General features: G+C 44.0%; 2 protein-coding genes across 2 annotated transcripts in view; one reads left to right on the top strand and one right to left on the bottom strand.

Moving 5' to 3' along the window:
• The window catches only part of LOC310738682 (craniofacial development protein 2-like), a 75,812-nt gene extending 56,629 nt beyond the window's left edge, over positions 1-19,183 (top strand). Inside the window, exon 2 of the mRNA XM_083563873.1 lies at positions 18,073-19,183. Within this exon, the coding sequence (XP_083419999.1) occupies positions 18,073-18,456 (384 nt within the window). The 3' untranslated portion in view covers positions 18,457-19,183. The remainder of the gene's footprint in view (positions 1-18,072) is intronic.
• On the bottom strand, positions 12,429-14,735 carry LOC310738983 (serine protease 27-like). Its single transcript, XM_083564499.1, has 7 exons — positions 14,624-14,735; positions 14,142-14,162; positions 13,880-14,048; positions 13,507-13,775; positions 13,118-13,263; positions 12,847-13,022; positions 12,429-12,743 (listed from the first exon to the last, which is right to left on the bottom strand). Coding segments are annotated over exons 1-7 (831 nt in total). The 5' UTR covers positions 14,673-14,735; the 3' UTR covers positions 12,429-12,742.
• Positions 19,184-21,337: the final 2,154 nt, after the last annotated feature.

The following is a 21,337-nucleotide window of genomic DNA, read 5'->3' as shown; positions in this document are numbered from 1 at the left end:
AGGACGCAAATTCCCGGCTCGCTTCGTCTGGACACAACGCCTCGCCTCCAAGTCCTTCTGACAGCGACGTATCGCCTCCAAGTCACTCTGACGGCACCTGCAGAGGGCACTGCAGTCCCCTCATAGTTGCTGTGCACCTAGGATCCCCACCATCAAGGGCACCATTGGACCCCAGTGCCGGCTCCAAACCTCCACAAAGGGCATCGCTAGGCCCCTGACTTCCCCCATGGGCACAGTCATGCCCCAAGGTCTGTTCCAAACTCCCGCAGAAGGTGTGACTCGGTCTCTGAACTCCGCAGTGAGCGTTACTTGGTCTTTGGACTCCGCCGTAGGCGTCGCACGGCCTCCGAACTCTGCCATGGGCGTTGCTCAGTCTCTGGACTCCGCCCTGGGTGTTGCATGGCCTCTGGACTTCGCTGTGGGAGTCGCTCTGCCTCTGGACTCTGCCGAGGGCATTTCTCCACCTCCGATCTTCACCCGGGGATCATCCAGCCTGTAAGCTCCGCCATGGCTGTCGCTCCGCCCCAGCTCTCCACATAGGACGTCGGTCGGCCCCCGATCTCCGCCGAGGACGTCACTCAGCTTCTGATCTCTGCCGAGGACATCGCTCTTTCCCAAGGGTGTCGCTCCGCTCTAGGCCTCTGCAGGGGATGTCACTCCGTTCCTGTTCTCCATAGTGGGCGTCGCTCTGTTCCAGATCTTCGCAGAGGTTGTCGCTCTGCCTCAGGTCCTTTCTGACATTCGTCGGTTTCTTGGCGGTTTGTTCCAGGCCTCCTCCTTCAACCCTGGACGGTTCAGTCTCTTGTCATTTTAATTCTGGACTACTGCAACTCTCTGCTGGCAGGTCTTCCTCTGAAAACTATTCGTCCACTGCAATCGTTGAACTTTGTTCAACCTGCCCATGTTCACCCACAAAACCTTGAAGCCGCCTGGAAGGAGGAAAAGAGGAAGACCAAGGAGGAGGTTAATGGATGTGGTGAAGGAAGACATGCAGGTAGTTGGTTTGAAAGAGGCAGATGAAGAGGACAGAGTAGTGTGGAGATGGATGATCTGCTTTGGTGCCCCCTAATGGGAGCAGTTACATTTTTTTTTTTTTTCATTTATAATTCATTTTGGTTTTAGCGTCACTTCTGAACTACAAACCAAAAACCATAAACAAGGTCAAAAACATCACGAGTGAACATGAAGGAAAGACATAAACGCATTATGAGACAACAACATAAATTACATTCAAATGAACTGATTTTAATTAAGACATCTTGGTGGTTCCAAGATGGCGGCGCAGCAGTAGCTCGCAGCGGGCGCTCCAGACCCAAAATGGTGCTACTCTCACTCTGTAGCCCGCCTTACACAACACATGGACATCAGAGCAACCGGTGTCCCTGTGTACAACAGAAAAACCCTGAAAGAATTTAGAAACAACCCAAACAACACCATTAATGATGACCTGCGGCAGAAGCTACGCGACCTCGGCGTGCTCCGAGAACCAGGCCTCCAGTCCTCGGCATCGCCTGCGGCAGACGGGCAGTGGAGGGGGAATCGGAAGCGCTGCGCGAGAAAACAGAAGCGCGGAAAGCGAGCGGGTGCTAATGCTAGGCTAAAAGCTAACCCTAGCCGGCCCGCTCTACCATCACTACTGCTGGCAAATGTCTGCTCCCTGGACAATAAACTAGACTACATCAGACTCCAACAAGCTACTCGGCAAGAGTACAGACACTGCTGCGTTTTTGTGTTTACGGAGACGTGGCTGAGCGACAGAGTTCCGGACGCCGCCATCCAGCTGGACGGGCTAGCCGTGTTTCGTGCCGACAGGAATGCAGCTCTGTGCGGTAAGACTCGCGGCGGCGGTCTGTGTGTTTACATCAACACGGAATGGTGTAAGAACTCTGTACTTGTTTCTACCTACTGCTCATCGCTGCTGGAGTTTATTGTTGTGAGATGTAGACCTTTTTATTTACCACGGGAATTCACCACCGCTATTGTGCCCGGAGTGTACATACCACCTAGCGCTAATGCTAAGGAAGCGCTCAGTGTGCTCTACGGGACCATTAGCGGACTTCAAAACTCACACCCTGACGGATTGTTTATAGTCGCCGGAGATTTTAAGCATGCAAATCTCAGGACTGTGCACCCTAAATTTGATCAGAATGTGGACTTTGCAACCAGAGGAGAAAACACGATGGATGTTGTTTACACAAACATCCGGGGCGCATACCGGGCGAAGCCCCGCCCCCACCTCGGTTACTCAGACCACATCTCTGTTATGCTGATCCCAGCATACAGACCACTCAGCAGGCGTTCAAGACCAGTTCGTTAGCAAGTGAGAACCTGGCCAGCAGGATCCATGTCTGCTCTCCAGGACTGTTTTGAATGCACTGACTGGGACATGTTCAGGGAAGCTGCAACCAACTGCGATTTCATCAACTTGGAGGAATACACGTCAACAGTGACCAGCTACATCGGCAAGTGCATTGATGACTATCTCCAAGACCATCACTACATGCTCCAACCAGAAGCCGTGGATGACCGCCAAGGTGCGTACGCTGCTAAAAACAAGAGACTCTGCCTTCAGAGCAGGGGACAGGGCGGCCTTGAAAACAGCAAGGGCCAAACTGTCCCGTGCCATCAGAGAGGCGAAGCGCGCACACGCCAAGAAAATTCACGGCCACTTCCAGGACAGCGGAGACACCCGGCACATGTGGCAGGGCATCCAGGCGATCACGAATTACAAGTCTACATCACCTGCTTGTGACCGTGACGCCTCCCTCCCAGATGTGCTGAACGACTTCTACGCCCGGTTCGAGTTGCAAAACAACATGGTGGCGAGGAAGACCATCCCTCCTCCCGTGACCAGGTGCTCTGTCTAACCACAGCTGAAGTGAGGAAAACTCTATGCAGAGTTAACCCACGGAAGTCTGCATGGTCCAGACAACATTCCTGGCAGAGTGCTCAGGGAATGTGCACAACAGCTAGCAGATGTCCTCACTGACATCTTCAACATCTCCCTGAGCAGCGCCACTGTTCCTACGTGCGACGACCATCATTCCTGTGCCGAAAAAGTCTTCTGTCTCCTGCCTCAATGACTATCGTCCCATTGCACTCACACCCATCATGATGAAATGCTTCGAGAGGTTCGTCATGAGGCACATAAAGACCCAGCTTCCACCCGCACTGGACTCCATGTAGTTCGCATATCGTCCAAACCGCTCCACGGAGGATGCTATCTCCACAACCCTTCATCTGGCCCTCACCCATCTGGATAACAAGGACTCTTATGTAAGGATGCTGTTCATAGATTTCAGTTCAGCATTCAACACAATCATTCCTCAGCACCTGATCGAGAAGCTGAGCCTACTGGGCCTGAACACCTCCCTCTGCAACTGGATCCTGGACTTCCTGACTGGAAGACCTCAGTCAGTCCGGATCGGAAACAGGATCTCCAGCACCACCACACTGAGCACTGGGGCCCCCCAGGGCTGTGTGCTCAGTCCACTGCTGTTCACTCTGCTGACTCACGACTGTGCACCAATGCACAGCTCGAATCACATCATTAAGTTTGCCGATGACACGACCGTGGTGGGTCTAATCAGCAAGAATGACGAGTCAGCATACAGAGAGGAGGTGCAACGGTTAACAGCCTGGTGTGGAGCCAACAACCTGTCTCTAAACGTCGACAAAACTAAAGAGATGGTTGTTGACTTCAGGAGAACACAGAGTGACCATTCTCCACTGATCATCGCTGGATCCTCAGTGGAGATCGTCAAGAGCACCAAATTCCTTGGTGTTCATCAGGCGGACAAGCTCACCTGGTCACTTAACACCAGCTCCATCACCAAAAAAGCCCAGCAGCGTCTCTACTTTCTGAGAAGGCTGAGGAAAGCTCATCTCCCTCCCCCCATCCTGACCATGTTCTACAGAGGGACCATCGAGAGCATCCTGAGCAGCTGCATCACTGCCTGGTTTGGGAACTGCACCGTCTCGGATCGCAAGACCCTACAGAGGATAGTGAGGACAGCTGAGAAGATCATCGGAATCTCTCTCCCCTCTATCATGGACATTTACACTACACGCTGCATCCGCAAAGCACACAGCATTATGGATGACCACACACCCGTCACACACACTCTTTACACTCCTACCATCAGGGAAACGGTTTCCGAAGCATTCGGGCCGCCACATCCAGACTGTGCAACAGTTTTTTCCCGCAAGCCATCAGGCTCCTCATCTGATCTGCACAAACCGGACTCAACACCCATCATACACTTGCTCACCCAGGTTTCAATACCAATCACACTTTTCACTATCGCAAAATGTTTACATGCCGTCTGTTGCTGATTCCGGGACTTGTTATTTTGCACAATATTCTGTCCAAATCCTTTGTTCACTGTTCACTTTATTTTTGATTGCTGCTACTGCTGAATTGCACAAATTCTGTTTACATTTTTCTGTTTACACTGCACCTTATTCTGTTACGACAGGTTTTACTGGCGGAGCTATTTCCATTTTTATTTTTATATTTTGTGTATTGTGTATTGTCCTGCACTGTCCTGTGTTGTCTTGCACTGTCTTGTGTTGTCTTTTGCACTGTTTGCACCAGCTGCACACATGCACTTTATGTGGCGAGGATCTTAGTTTTTGGCCCTGTGTTTTTATGTTCTGTACTGTTTGTTTTATGTTGTTTTATGTTGCATCTGGGTTCAGGAGGAACGTTGTTTTATTTCACTGTGTACTGCATCAGCTATACATGGTTGAAATGACAATAAAAGCTTCTTGACTCTCTTGACTCAAATACTTATTTGCAGCTGTATCATACAACTTACTTTTCATTACATATTCATGAGAACATTCTAAAAAATCCGACATACTGTACAATGTACACCTTTGTTCTTTGTTCTTCTGGATGTTAAGGTAACTCCTTACACTCACATGGGCTGAGTGTGGTCAGTGTCCCTACAGATTACATAAGGACATTTGTATATGGATTTGTCATTTGAAAGTTGAGGGTCTTGTTCAGTAAAATAGATATCCCTTATGTAAACAGTAAATCAGAGTGTGTGTGTTAATGTTGAACGTATCAAATAAAATTTTATTCGTCACATACACATACATAAAGAGTACGACATGCAGTGAAATGCTTTATACGACTGACCGGCATTAGGAAATAGGGTGGGGGGAAGAAATAAAACAAGGGAAAAAGAATGCAGATAAATAACTAGTCCTGAAACTAGAGTCACAGATCCAGGAGCCTGTGGCAGGGACTAAGAACAATAACGGACTATAAAACACAATCTTCTAAAATGGTGAATGCGCCGCTTCTCTGGCAGACGAGCTAAACACCTTTTACTCTCGTTTCGAGGCTGAAGCCTTCACCTTCTTGGAGCATGGCGTGAGGAGGGCATTCAAGAGAGTGAATACCAGGAAGGCAGCAGGACCAGATGGCATCACAGGTCGGGTTTCTGCTCTGACCAGCCAGCACCGGTGTTCCCTGAGATATTCAACCTCTCACTGGAACAGTCTGTTGTCCCCTCATGTTTCAAACAGTCCACCATTGTTCCTGTCTCGAAGAAACCCCAGCCCGCCTGCCTTAACGACTACTGCCCTGTAGCTCTGACCTCAGTAGTGATAAAGTGCTTCCAGAGACTGGTCAGAGACTTCATCACTGCATCACTACCGGACACACTGGACCCATTACAGTTTGCGTACCGTCAGAACCGTTCTTCTGAGGACGCCATTGTTCATCTCCTCCACAGTATGATGAGCCACCTGGACTACAGAAAAGGGAATTATACAAAGATGCTGTTTGTTGACTACAGTTCAGCATTTAACACCATAATTCCCTCCACACTCACCTCTAAGTTGGAGGTCCTGGGAGGTCCATGGATCTTTAACTTCCTGACTGACAGACCACAAGCCGTACGGGTGGGAAAACACACCTCATCCACCCTCACCCTCAGCACTGGAGCTCCCCAGGGTTGTGTTCTGAGACCACAAGCCGTACGTACGCATTCATGACCTCCAGACTGGACCATTGTAATACATTACTAGGTGGATATCCTGCATCATTAATAAACAGGCTACAGACAGTCCAGAATGCAGCAGCCAGAGTTCACACAAGGTCGAGAAAATATGATCATACAACCCCAATCTTCTCATCTCTACACTGGCTACTTGTTAAGTTTTAAATCAACTACAAACTTCAGCTTCTTACCTACAAAACACTAAATGGTTTAGCTCCTATGTATCTATCCAGTCTTTTAACATGCTACAATTCGTTTTTTACAAATAGTTTTCTGTTTAGCAAGGCCTATACATAATGCATCAAATATCTTAATTTTGTGCTCCAGTATATCTGATCACATGCATATTACCTGCTTTTGCTTGTTAATGGTCACGCACAGGCCACAAATCAGAAACCGGGAGTAAAACAGATTGTCTTTATTTGGTCTAAACATGCAAACAGAAGGGTGCTTCAGATGGGACTGTAGCAAATGGTAAACTTAACTGAGTGCTCCTTAGAAGCATAGCCAGGAGCATGGAAGCATAGGAAACATGGAAGCACAGGGAGCATGGAAGCACAGGGAGCATGGAAGGATGGAAGCACAGGGAACCTGACATTAATATTATAAATAGCAGCTATGCTAATTCCTCTCCACTGCATCCCAAGGTTGCACCAGCTCTAGTCACGTCCCACCTAATGAAGATTGTGGACTTTTAAAGAAGTAGATGCCGACCCCACAAACATACTGAACCATCTAGAGACGTACTAGCACCATTTTTATTCCACTTCATGTAGAGTTTGGACATTGGACCTCTTTGAGTGTTTGAAAGCTCTGGCATGGAGACGCTGGTGTTGGATATATGAGCTTAAATGTTGAGCTATTTTATACCTGGCTCAGTAGGTCCTGGATCCATAATCTCAAATGACTGTATAAGATAGTGGAAAGGACATTACTCACAATCTTACACTCTGGTACTCATGTTGGTTCTCACTCTTCTGTGTTTTGTATTATTTTTAAGATTTATAATTACACTCTTGATATCACCCAAATGAGGATGGGTTCCCCTTTTGTGTCTGGTCCTCTTAAGGTTTCTTCCTTATTTACATCTAAGGGAGTTTTTTCTTGCCACAGTCACCATGGCTGCTCATAAGGGGTAAAAACCCATTGTTCACCTTCACTCTTAAATTCTGTAAAGCTGCTTTGAGACATTGTCCATTGTGAAAAGTGCTATAGAAATACACTTGACTTGACCTGACTTTAACTTGCAATACAAGTTATTCTTGCATTGCGAACATCGAACAACACGCAAACATGCAAACGGCTCACGCTTAACTAAGACGAGCTCAGGTCAGCTTCCAGCACATTCATGTGAACGTATATATGACTCAGGTTTTAGGCATAATGAGTGACATGGTCTGGGAGCTACCATCTGACCTAGACGGACTGATTACCCTGGCTAAAAGAATAGATTGGAGGATTTAGGAGTGCCGTGGTGAAAGAAGCCACTGCCAAACCAGGTATTTAAAACCCCTTCAAACCGCTTCTTAAAATTTAAATCTGCAGTGGGACCCAGTCGTTTGTCATTTGTCTACCATCTCACCGACCATACAATAGTACCGATGACCACTTGCCCCAGACATCCCCACCTCCAGGGCTCCTGTGCCATCTTTTTGAAAAAGAAAGACAAGACCATTCATCCTTGCATAGACTAACAGAGGTCTCTCAAATGTTTTACAAAATTACAAAACACCCACCACCTGGTCCTCATTTGGGGAGGAGATGAGTGGAAGACAAATTTTAACATCACTGCTGGCCACTACGAATATCAACCAAGCCATTTGGCCTCACCATTGCACCAGGCCATTTTCCAATTTCCCTGGCCCTTGTTAAAAGATGTGCATAAACACAACATGCTTAACCACTTTGTATTTGTAACACTGTGTATTCCTTACACCCTCGGCCCAGTACACCACTAATCATGATTGATGAATTTTCCAAAATTAAGATTTTTAATTTTCATGCAAGTTCCCACCAGTAAAAGAGACAGTCCAACTCTTGCTTCAACACATTTTTTACCTGTACCCTGTCTCAGTGTTACCTGCATTTCTCTGTTACTGATGTTTCAGCTTAATGGTTTCAATTGGTGGATTTTGCTTCACTATCTGTTCATTAAAGAAACCCAGCCATTATAGATGCACAAGCCAGTGCACTCTTAGTGCCGGTCCCAAGCCCGGGTAAATGGGGAGGGTTGCGTTAGGAAGGGCATCCAGCGTAAAACATGTGCCAAATCAAATATGCGGATCACAAATGAGAATTTCATACAGGATCGGTCGAGGCCCGGGTTAACAACGACCGCCACAGGTATCGTTAGCCGACAGGGTACCGGTGGAAATTGGGCTACTGTTGGCCGAAGGAGGAGAAGGAGAGGAGGAAGACGTCTACAGAGACGGCAGGAAAAGGAGCAGTGTAGGAGAGTGGAGGTTCGGGTTGGTATTTTAAATGTTGGTACTATGATGGGTAAACGGAGAGAGGTAGCTGATATGATGGAGAGGAGAAAGGTAGATATGCTGTGTGTTCAGGAGACCAAGTGGAAAGAGAGTAAGGCCAGGAACATTGGAGGTGGATTTAAACTGTTTTATCATGGTGTGGATGGAAAGAGAAATGGTGTAGGGGTGATTCTGAAGGAAGAGTACAGTAAGAGAGTTTCTGATAGGGTGATGATCGTGAAGGTGGAAGTTGAAGGGATGATGATTAATGTCATCAGTGCCTATGCTCCACAAGCGGGCTGTGAGATGGAGGAGAAGGAAAGATTCTGGAGTGAATTAGATGAAGTGGTAGATGGTGTACCTAGGAAAGAACGATTGGTGATTGGGGCAGACTTTAATGGGCATGTAGGTGAAGGGAACAGAGGTGATGGGTAGGTATGGTTTTAAGGAGAGGAATGTGGAAGGGCAGATGGTGGCAGATTTTGCTAAAAGGATGGAAATGGCAGTGGTGAACACTTATTTTAAGAAGAAGGAGGATCATAGGGTGACGTATAAGAGTGGAGGAAAGTGCACACAGGTGGACTATGTGCTATGCAGGAGATGCAACCTGAAGGAGATTGGAGACTGTAAGGTGTTGGCAGGGGACAGTGTAGCTAGACAGCATCGAATGGTGGTCTGTAGGATGGTTTTAGAGGCGAAGAAGAAGAGGAGGAAAGTGAGGACTGAAAGAAGAATAAGATGGTGGAAACTGAAGGAGGAAGAGTGTAGTGTGAGGTTCAGGGAAGAGGTCAGACAGGGGCTCAGTGGTGTTAAGGAGGTGTTGGATGATTGGGCAACTACTGCTGGAGTGATGAGGAAAGCAGCTAGAAAAGTACTTGGTGTGACATCTGGAAATAGAAAGCAAGACAAGGAGACGTGGTGGTGGAATGAGAAAGTGCAGGAGAGCATAAGGAGAAAGAGGTTGGCAAAACAGAAGTGGGATAGACAGAGTGATGAGAAAAGTAGGCAGGAGTACAAGGGGATGTAGCAGCAGGTTAAGAGGGATGTGGCGAAAGCCAAGGAAAAGGCGTATGAGGAGCTGTATAAAGGTTGGACACTAGGGAAGGAGAAAAGGATTTATACCGATTGGCCAGACAGAGGGACCGAGCTGGGAAGGATCTGCTGCAAGTTAGAGCAATAAAGGATGGAGAGGGAAATGTGTTGACTAGTAAGGAGAGTGTGTTGAGAAGGTGGAGGGAGTATTTTGAGCAGCTGATGAATGAGGAAGGAGTTGGTGAAGCAGGAAGTGGATAGGATTAGTAAGGTGGAAGTGAGATCAGCGATTAAGAGGATGAAGAGTGGAAAGTCGAATGGACCAGATGATATACCGGTAGAAGCGTGGAGATGTTTAGGAGAGATGGCAGTGGAGTTTTTGACCAGATTGTTTAACAGGATTTTGGAAGGTGAGAAGATGCCTGAGGAATGGAGAAGAATTGTGCTTGTACCGATCTTTAAGCATAAAGGAGATGTGCAGTCTTGCAGTAACTACAGGGGAATTAAGTTGATCAGTCACACCATGAAGTTATGGGAAAGAGTAGTGGAAGCCAGGCTGAGAGAAGAGGTGACCATCTGTGAGCAACAGTATGGTTTCATGCCAAGGAAGAGCACCACAGATGCCTTATTTGCTTTGAGAATGTTGATGGAGAAGTATAGAGAAGGACAGAAGGAATTGCATTGTGTATTTGTGGATTTAGAGAAGGTGTACGACAGGGTGCCAAGAGAGGAGTTATGGTATTGTATGAGGAAGTCAGGTGTGTCGGAGAAGTATGTGAGGGTGGTGCAGGACATGTATGAGGACAGTGTGATGGCAGTGAAGTGTGCAGTAGGTACGACAGACTGGTTCAGGGTGAAGGTTGGACTGCATCAAGGATCGGCCCTGAGCCCTTTCCTGTTTGCAGTGGTGATGGACAGGTTGACGGACGAGGTCAGACAGGAGTCTCCCTGGACTATGATGTTTGCGGATGATTTTGTGATTTGTGGTGAGAGTAGGGAGCAGGTTGAGAAGAGCCTGGAAAGGTAGAGGTATGTGCTGGGGAGAAGGGGAATGAAAGTCAGTAGGAGTAAGACAGAATAAATGTGTGTGAATGAGAGGGAGGGCAGTGGAGTGGTGCGGTTGCAGGGAGAAGAGCTGGAGAAGGTGGGGGAGTTCAGGTACCTGGGGTCAACAGTGCAAAGTAATGGAGAGTGTGTTAGAGAAGTGAAGAGAAGAGTGCAGGCAGGGTGGAGTGGGTGGAGAAGAGTGACAGGAGTGATTTGTGATAGTAGGGTATCTGCAAAAATGAAAGGGAAAGTTTATAGGACTGTGGTAAGACCTGCGATGTTGTATGGATTAGAGACAGTGGCATTGAGTAAAAGACAGGAGGTGGAGCTGGAGGTAGCAGAGCTGAAGATGTTAAGGTTTTCGTTGGGAGTGACGAGGATGGATAAGATTAGAAATGAGTTTATTAGAGGGACAGCGCATGTAGGATGTTTTGGTGACAAGGTGAGGGAGGCGAGATTGAGATGGTTTGGACATGTGCAGAGGAGGGACATGAATTATATTGGAAGAAGAATGCTGAGGATGGAGCCACCAGGTAGGAGGAAAAGAGGAAGGCCAAGGAGGAGGTTCATGGATGTGGTGAGGGAAGACATGCAGGTAGTTGGTGTAAAAGAGGCAGATGTAGAGGAAAGGGTGGTATGGAGACGGATGATCCGCTGTGGCGACCACTAATGGGAGCGGCCGAAAGAAGAAGAAGAAGAAGATGTGTTCATTAAAGACTCTTTTACACTTTACCTGCATTGTGCATTCGAGTTCCTCTTGTCTGCTCTAATACAGTGATTCCCAAGGGACTTGATTCTTTAAACACAATTTATATTGATGCCTTTGGCTTTTCACAGATATAAAATTTACCTGGGTGAGTTGCATAAGTTAAATTCTTTGGATCTCTGGGACCCAGGTTGTCAAAGCTCAAGAGTGGCTTAGATATCCTGTCAAGCCAGATGTTTTAACCTTGATCATTTGATGGCCTTGATGTACGGTTGATTCTGAATACTTCCACTGACAAACCTGCCAGATTTCAGAGCAGACTCTGAAAATTTAGGTTGAGCTTCTTTGCTTCAGGTTGAGGAGTCTCTCTTTAAGATTCTTGTTGTCAGAATAGTGATGGAAAAGCTTTTTAAAAAGCTGAAAGAAGCATCTATGTAAAGTCATATGTTTACCACATTGGGAGTGTACAGCTCTAAAAACATATACACTTTGTTTACATTTAAATTTAAGTTTTTATGGCATTTATCAGATGCTCTTGTCCACAGCGACTTACAAATATCTTATATATACAACTAAACAGTTAAGGGTTAAGGGCCTTGCGCAAAGGCACAGCAGTGGCACCTTGGTGGTGTTGGGATTTAAACGTATGACCTTTCCATCAAACAGGTTAATGAATTGGGCATTTTGGGGGAGTTTGGGGAAGAATCACATATAGGTGTAATGTCCATACAATTTACCCAAATATGGTACAGTTTCTTTAAGTCTGTATGTATTGCATTTAAAGGCCCTTGAGGATGGGAGTCACACCAAAACTGTTGGGCAGCCGTGTAGTGAATATTCCAAGTGAGAACAATTCTTTTGTTTAATTACATTTACATTTATGGCATTTGGCAGACGCCTTTAGACAAGGTGACGTACAACTAAGCAATTGAGTGTTAAGGGCCTTGGGTAAGGGCAGCTTGGTGTTGGAGTCCAATGCTTTAACCACTGAGCTACCACATCCCATTACATTTCACAATCACATTTACTTTCACCCATTTTTACCATCTTTATTACCCCTTACTCACACTAACACTCACATTCGATCCATTTCTCTCATGAATCTACAACGTTCACAATGTAGAAACGCGTAAAATAATGACTCGGACAAGAAGTTCATACAGGTAATTATCTTTTAATCAGGTGAGTAATTTTATAAGATAAATAGATTACATGAATAATACGTAATCTTGATGTAAACACATGGTACTGTACAAAAGCATTATCACACGCTTTCCTTATAATTACAAAATATAAAACAGCTTCAAATATAACTACTATGTATATCAGATTCATCGTGGTAAAAAAATTAATATAGACAATCATAGCAAATAACATTTCATATTAAATAATAAACACAGTCTATTAAAGGAAAATTGTTTCATTGCACTTGGTCCATGGGTACGTCCATCAGTCCTTCCACTGTGTTAATACCTGCAGGATACAAGAACAAATTAGGACCAAAAACTACTGAGTTGAAGCTCAAGCCAGTTAGAGACTCATGGCCTAACATACTCCTGAGTAAATAATGTCTTACTAGATAAATCCTGGCAGGTTTTGGCCGATGACACTCGATAACCAGGACTGGTACTGAGACACCTGAGTATACACACCAGGTGAATAGGACAGAGCACAGCCTCTACCCCAGCTAGTGATACCAGCCTGAACCCAGACAGCACCCTGCTTAGTGACCAGCGGACCTCCAGAATCCCCCTTTCAAAAGAGAAATAAACTTTTGTCATTTTTTGATTGTTGAAGGTTGATACAAGTTGTATTTATTTACAAATGTCTTCCTATTGTGTGTTTACCTGGCAGGTATCTTTGCCTCCTTGGTAGTAACCAGCACACATCATGTTTGGGGTAATGGAGCCAAATCCCAGGAGAAAATCACAAATCTGTGTATTGACAGTAGGCACCATCGCCTCCTGAAGAACACCAGGAGCTGGCAGTTGCACTATAAACAAAAACAAAGACACAAACATATTTTGGTTTACCATAGGAACCCACCTAAAACAACCCTTCAGATCTTCTTTTGTGTCTCTGATTAACAACCAAACCCTGCATAACTACCACTTCTACTACAACTATTCCTGATGATGCAAACAAAACACCTCTGTAGGTGAGATTTTCCTGACAAGTACAATATGTTGGGTTTTTTGATCACAGAAACCTGTGTGTTCATGTCTATGTATTTTACCTCCAGAGGCAATGCTTCCCCAGCCGGTGATCCAGCAGCTGGTTTTATCTGGAAAACTGCTGCCTTGCCCTGCCAGACACACTGGTCTGATGTAGTCCGTGAAGTTGACTGAAGACTTCAGGCGTAGAAGGGCGATGTCATTGTTTTGGGTGGCGCTGTTGTAGCTGGGGTGAACGATCACCTGAGTTACACCTCTCGTAATTTGATTGGGATTAGAACCGGTTAGAGTCTGTTTCCCCAAATACACCGTCACAGTAGAAGAGATGGTGCTGTAGAATTAAAAACGTTTATTTATTTCTTTACCTTCATTCACAGCTGATTAAAGTATTATAAATGTATAAATACAAATAAAATGGAATTGAATGAAACAAACCTGGAGAAACAGTGGGCTGCTGTCAGAACAAAGTCTTTGTTGATCAGTGTTCCTCCACAGAAATGTCCGTTATAATCAGGGCTCTGGAGACTAACCTGCCATGGCCACCCTCCTTCTGAGGAATTCTGCCCACCCACAATACGGGTGTTAAAAGGGGCATGACCGCATACTGAAGAAAGAGAAACATCAGTTACAATCCGAATGGCATCATTCAGCAGAACAGAGGAGAATAAAATTAATTAAGACTAAGAGAAATACCCACCATCCAGCTGGGAAAGAGAACCTGGAATGAGAGAAGAAGAAGCTAAGTTTAACAAGATGCAGATGTAGATGTAGCACATATAAGTTTGTCGCTAATAAGTGAGCAAGTGGCAATTGTAGCAAAGAAAAACTCCCTGAGATGGTATGAGGAAGAAACCTTGTGGTTGTCTTTTAGATGTCTGCATCATTTGTATGTTTTTGATATTTTATAAATTTGACAACTCAAAATACAATGTGTGATAAAATAGTCAACAAGTGTTATCATTTCATCATCTTTACCTTTAATTAAATCTGTTTATAATCAAAGGTCAGTACATATTATAATAAACTAAAATGGAAAGCTACAGGATTTGCTGGATCAAGTTATACTTACAGCTATAGCTATTTGCACAATGACCAATGTTGTATAAATTTGCACATAGCCATTATTGTAATAAACGTAAATAAAGAAACATTCCTCAGTAATTATTGCTAAAGTCTTACCTTGTAAGCATAAGAGCAGAGCCACAGCCACACACTGGAATCTCACCATGTTTGGATCTAGTTCAGTATCTGTCTGTTCAACTTGCAGGTTAAAGTGACACTATAGCAGGTTCCTTGACGCTTTTTATAGCAGTCCTCCTACAACTAACAGTGTTAACATACTGATCTGTTACATCATCGGACTGTCCCACTTTATTTAGGAAACATTCCTATTCGTCTATCAGTAACAACATTTCCAGTCTTCACACCTAGCATGTAATTATCTTCATGACAAGAATCCAGGTATACTAGAAAAAACACACACAGGAAATCTATTTATAGGTTTAAAAATTATACTTCCTCATCTATAACAGCAGACAATACTTCAATCTGAGATCATATTTACATACAAACATTTTACCATTACTGGGAAAAAAAAGGGAATGTGCTGCTTGTAAATGACATTTATATTGTCTAAAAACATTATCATATTGTTCATAAGATTGCTTCAGTGGAATCCATCGTTCCGTACGTGGTGGTATTTCTCAGGGGACAACATCCTGCAAGGGTCCTGGAGCCCCATGGTTAAGGAGAGACACTGTCCCAATGCAGCTTTACAGAGATATATAGATTATGTATTTTACGTTGCAAATGTTCACTATATTGCCAAAAGTATTATGTCACCTGGTCATCAGTACGGTATGTGATTTTTGAACATTGCATTTCACATTTAGTCCCAATTTGCTCTTATAATTCCCTCCACTCTTCTCCACAGCAACTTGTCTTTTAAAAATCATATCAACCATATTACAAAAACAGCTTCTTCCACCTTAGAAATATTGCTAAGCTAAGAAACATGTTATCTATATCTGATACAGAGAAGCTCGTCCATGCATTCATGACCTCCAGCCTGGACTATTGTAATGCATTACTAGGTGGATGTCCTGCATTATTAATAAACAAGCTACAGTTTGTCCAGAATGCAGAAGCCAGAGTTCTCACAAGGTCGAGAAAATATCACCATATAACCCCAATTTTCTCGTCCCTACACTGGCTTCTTGTTAAGTTTTAAATCCACTACACACTACTACTTCTCAATTACAACTGAGCAACTAAGGGTTTAGAGCCTTGCTCAAGGGCCAAGCAGTGGCAGGTTGTGATCCTGGGATTTGAATTTTACTTTAAACAAATAAATCAGAATTGTGTGGCTGATGATTACAATTAACATTTCTATTTGTGAATCAGAGGAAATGCGTTTATAGCAGACCTGGAAAACAAATCAGACAAACTAATCAGAACAGGTAATGTGGTGTTGAGGAAGTCCACTGAAAGGTGTGCCTATGAGTACTGGTAAAAATTCTAGCATGCCTGCCAGTAAATGTCTGTGGCTTTGGCTTAACAACAAAACAAGACCTGACCCAATTCTGAATTTCCCGCATGTAGAGTAGGCCTCCAGTCAAGATCTGACAATGATTCAAAGCAATTATCAAATTCTTACACTCCAACCTCACTCAGCACAAGATGTGTTCCATTTTTGTGCTTATTCCTGACAAGGTTGTTTTCCTCATACCGTCTCAGAGATGCTTTTATTGTCACTGTTGCCGCAGGCTTGGCTACAGGGGGTACAGAAATAAATAGTCCTTGCTTTTGCTACCTTGAGGGTGAACTATTATAATATCACGCTATCTGAAATTTTCCGAATCTGCATAAACGAGCCCTAAATACTACAAAATATGCAGCCTTACTGTCATAAGAATCATTTTCTAACATATTAGCAGTTCCATTGCTGAGGTGTGCAGTGATTAAAAGCAGACTGTGGTCCTGAGCACATTGTAGCAGAGTGTTAATATTAATTACAGTCCAAATCAATCTTCAAAGCTCTGTAGTTGATCAACAGCTTTATGCATCTTTAGGCTGTTGATGTAGAACCATCCTCACAGAATGGTATCTAATTGAAGAGAACTCCATACAGAGGTAGGATGTCAGTATGAAGCAGGCAGATTTAAAGAGAGGAAAGGGACAGGAACACTGATTACTCATAACTCAGGTAGGGACTCCAATTATACTCACTTTGGCAGCAGAACTAAAAAGAAGGACCAAAAGGTAACACAGATATGAGGGATCTCTTTGGGATAAGAGACGTCACCACACCACCATCAACAAACCTGAGTGAACATGTGAGAGTGTGGGGAGAACAGCCTACAAATATCCCAGTTCACAGAACACTCGATATCCACCTGCTGTAGTCTTCATTATTTGAGGAACCAACAAATAGCCTGTACCTTTTTAATAGAAATAGGTGTGAGGGTTCATAATGGCACAGAAGTTCACTCAGATAAAGTGTTGTGAGACCATTAAGTGCTTCATACCTCAGTAGTATTTTGTAATTAATGTAATATTTATGTCCATCTATCAATCTATCCATCCATCCATTGTTGCTAGTGTAATAACACAAGAACAAATGTTTATAGGATTTAAACGGAATTCTAATTTAAAACCCAGCCATTATGGATGCACAAGCCAGTGCACTCTTAGTGCCGGTCCCAAGCCCTGATAAATGGGGAGGGTTGTGTAAGGAAAAGCATCCAGCGTAAAACATGTGCCAAATCGAGGCCCGGGTTACCAACGACCGCCACAAGTATCCTTAGCCAACAGTGTACCGGTGGAAATTGGGCTTCTGTTGGCCGAAGGAGGAAAAGAAGAGGAGGAAGACGTCTACAGAGACGGCAGGTAAAGGAGAAGTGGAGGAGAGTGGAGGTTCGGGTTGGTGCTATGACTGGTAAAGGAAGAGAGGGAGCTGATATGATGGAGAGGAGAAAGGTAGATATGTTGTGTGTTCAGGAGACCAAGTGGAAAGAGAGTAAGGCCAGGAACATTGGAGGTGTTTAAACTCTTCTATCATGGTGTGGATGGGAAGAGAAATGGTGTAGGGGTGATTCTGAAGGAAGAGTACAGTAAGAGTGTAGTGAAGGTGAAGAGAGTTTCTGATAGGGTGATGATCGCGAAGCTGGAAGTTGAAGGGCTGATGATAAATATCATCAGTGCCTATGCTCCACAAGTTGGCTGTGAGATGGAGGAGAAGGAAAGATTCTGGAGTGAATAAGATGAAGTGGTAAATGGTGTACCTAGGATTGAACGATTGGTGATTGGGGCAGACTTTAATGGGCATGTAGGAACAGAGGTGATGAGGAGGTGATGGGTAGGTATGGTTTTATGGAGAGGAATGTAGAAGGCCAGATGGTGGTGGATTTTGCTAAGAGGATGGAAATGGCAGTGGTAAATACATATTTTAAAAAGAAGGATGATCATAGGGTGACCTATAAGTGTAAAAGAAGGTGCACATAGGTGGACTATGTACTATGTAGGAGATCCAAACTGAAGGAGATTGGAGACTGTAAGATGTTGCCAGGGAAAGTGTAGCTAGACAGCATTGGATGGTGGTCTGTAGGATGGTTTTGGAGGCGATAAAGAAGAAGAGGAGGAGAGTCAGGACTGAGAGAAGAATAAGATGGTGGAAACTGAAGGAGGAAGACTATAGTGTGAGGTTTAGGGAAGAGGTCAGACAGGGGCTCGGAGGTGGTGAAGAGGTGCTGGGTGATTGGGTAATTACTGCAGGAGTGATGAGGGAGACAGCTAGAAAAGTACTTGGTGTGACATCTGGAAATAGAAAGGAAGAGAAAGAGATGTGGTGGTGGAATGAGGAAGTGCAGGAGAGCAGAAGGAGAAAGAGGTTGGCAAAACAGGAGTGGGATCGACAGAGTGATGAGAAAAGTAGGCAGGAGAACAAGGAGATGCAGCAAAAAGTAAAGAAGGATGTGGCGAAAGCCAAGGAAAAGTCATATGAGGAGCTGTAGGAGAAGTTGGACACTAAGGAAGGAGAGAAGGATTTGTACCGATTGGCCAGGCAGAGGGACCGAGCTGGGAAGGATGTACTGCAAGTTAGAGCAATAAAGGATGGAGATGGAAATGTGTTGACTAGTGAGGAGAGTGTGTTGAGAAGGTGGAGGGAGTATTTTGAGCAGCTGATGAATGAGGAAAATCAGAGAGAGAGAAGGTTGGATGATGTGGAGATGTGAAGCAGGAAGTGGAAAGGATTAGTAAAGAGGAAGTGAGCGCAGCGATTAAGAGGATGAAGAGTGGAAAGTCGGTTGGACCAGATGACATATCGGTAGATGCATGGAGATGTTTAGGAGAGATGCAGTGGAGTTTTTAACCAGATTGTTTAACAAGATTCTGGAAGATGAGAGGATGCCTGAGGAATAGAGAAGGAGTGTGCTGGTACCGATCTTTAAGCATAAGGGAGATGTGCAGACCTGCTGTAACTACAGGGGAATTAAGTTGATCAGTCACACCATGAAGTTATGGAAAAGAGTAGTGGAAGCCAGGCTGAGAGAAGAGGTGACCATCTGTGAGCAACAGTATGGTTTCATGCTGAGGAAGAGCACCACAGACGCATTATTTGCTTTGAGAATGTTGATGGAGAAGTATAGAGAAGGTCAGAAGGAGTTGCATTGTGTGTTTGTGGATTTAGAGAAAACGTACGACAGGGTGGAGAGAGGAGTTGTGGTATTGTATGAGGAAGTCAGGGATGGTTTGGACATGTGCAGAGGAGGGACATGGGGTATATCAGTAGAAGAATGCTGAGGATGGAGCCACCAGGAAGGAGGAAAAGAAGAAGGCCAAGGAGAAGGTTTATGGATGTGGTGAGGGAAGACATGCAGGTAGTTGGTGTGAAAGAGGCAGATGTAGAGGACAGGGGGGAATGCAGACAGATGATCCGCTGTGGCGCCCCCTAATGGGAGCAGCCGAAAGAAGAAGAAGAAACGGAATTCTAATTAAAACCAGCAAAAGAACTGATTCATTTTTTTAACGGATCCAAACAAGGTTAAGTTCACAGCAAAGTCAAATTCCTGAAATAGTTGTATGGGTATCTTAAATCCTGTTTACAGTATTAGATTAGATTCACATTTTTTGTCATTGTGCAAGGTACATGTACAGAGCCAATTAAAAGCAGTATATTTTAATGGCAAGTAAGAAGGACTAGACTTGTTGGCAGTGGAGTCATCCCTTTCTACATGATCAGTGTCAGGTTTTTAAAAAAAAGGTGCTTCATGCTTAGCAAAAGTGCTTTTTACAGCACAGTGAAATTCTGTGAAACACAGTGAAATTTTTTTTGCATATCCTACTGGTGTTATGAAGTTGGGGTCAGAGTACAGGGTCAGGAGAGAAGTTGGAGAGAAGTGGAATGAAAGTCAGTAGGAGCCTTAACCACTGAGCTACCAACTAGTGTGATTTCATGCTCTCATTACTGCACGTTCACATCTGGCTTGGTTCTTAGAAAACTGTATAAACATAAATGGACTTAGATTCTTGTATGAAGCTTCTTTGTTACACTTTTTATTGGTTAAACATCTATGTAGGTTAAAGTGAAATGTTTTTCTCTTGAGGTATTTTTTAAAAGGCTTCAAATTATAATTAAAATTATAATTATAATTTCAAAACCTGTTCACCCTCTTTCCTATGAATCACACAGAAGGCCCTGGACAGATGCAATTACAGGTGCAGTTTCAGGCAGAAGAGAACATAGCAATCAGTTCAAATATGTAAATCAAAACATGCAAACAGGTAATAGTTCAGGTACACAAATAATGGGATATCAGGAGCTGCAGAAATCGCAAACTTCAGATAAGGTAACAAGGCTCAGTTACAACAAAGTGTAAAGCAACATAATATGCTCCTGCTAGTGTTTATAAACAAAAAGAGGTGGAGTTTAGTAATCAAATGATCAGATTGCTTACAATTTGAAGAATCTATCAAGAACTTTTCTTAAGAAATTGGAATGACATAAAATATTCTATTCTATTCTATTCTATTCTATTCTATTCTATTCTATTCTATTCTATTCTATTCTATTCTATTCGGCCAAACTGACTTTTTTAATGGTGTAACTCAAAAAGATTGTATGAATTGTTGTCCTGTCAGTGACTAAAAGCTGCTCCAGTTATTGTTAATTCCAGTGACGGGCCGTGCATTTGGTACCTGGGCCTTCAGTGAGGACGTACGCGACTTTATCACATCACAATTACAGAAACCATCAATACTATACAAAACACAATATAACAACACGTGGCATTACAGAGAGACATTTCACATATGGAGGTGAAAACCGTTTTACTAAACAAGAAACCCAGTTAAGACTCCAAACCTACAACCACAACTGTGCACCTACAACTGGAGCAGTTCACAAACAATATTTGTTTAATAACACGACAAAAGCTCAGAAATTTAAATAAAATACAACCTACTCACCAGAGATTCATATTTTGCACCACTCCTCAGAGGCTGTAATCCAGTGGTATCGCTTGTATTTACTGGTCTGGAAGTGGAGAACAAACCCTTTCCCGGGCTGAGACATGCTAGCTAGCTTTAGGGTTGACCAACCTGCTCATGGTGTCTAGCTTTTCTTGAAAATAGATTGTAAGAATGTAAAAGATCAAATCAATATCTTTTCCTCCATAGGCATAGAAAGTCTAATTCAGATGTATTAATGTGTGCAAAGCTGCACTAGTGCTTTACCAGTCGAACTCGGCTGTAACAGTTTCCCTCTGACCAACCAATCAGAGGACGGAAAAATGCTGACACTATTCTGGGGAAGCTACCTGCCCTGTGAGGAGAATATGAAATCTGATTGGTTAAAGAAACAGATTTATTTATTATAGAGACGATAGTAAAAAA

This window comes from Silurus aristotelis (genome assembly GCF_946808225.1).
Source record: "Silurus aristotelis genome assembly, chromosome: 2".
NCBI classification, from domain to species: Eukaryota; Metazoa; Chordata; class Actinopteri; order Siluriformes; family Siluridae; genus Silurus; species Silurus aristotelis.
The sequence above is the reverse complement of the archived record's forward strand: the minus strand, read 5'-3'. Positions and strand labels throughout refer to the sequence as shown.

Excerpts from the sequence above, each read along its gene's own strand:
- LOC310738983 (XM_083564499.1), bottom strand. The coding sequence starts at position 14,672 with ATGGTGAGATTCCAGTGTGTGGCTGTGGCTCTGCTCTTATGCTTACAA. Across the intron at positions 14,163-14,623 it reads TCTGCTCTTATGCTTACAAG|GTTCTCTTTCCCAGCTGGAT; the intron begins GTAAGACTTTAG and ends CTCTCATTCCAG. Across the intron at positions 13,776-13,879 it reads GCAGCCCACTGTTTCTCCAG|CACCATCTCTTCTACTGTGA; the intron begins GTTTGTTTCATT and ends TTAATTCTACAG.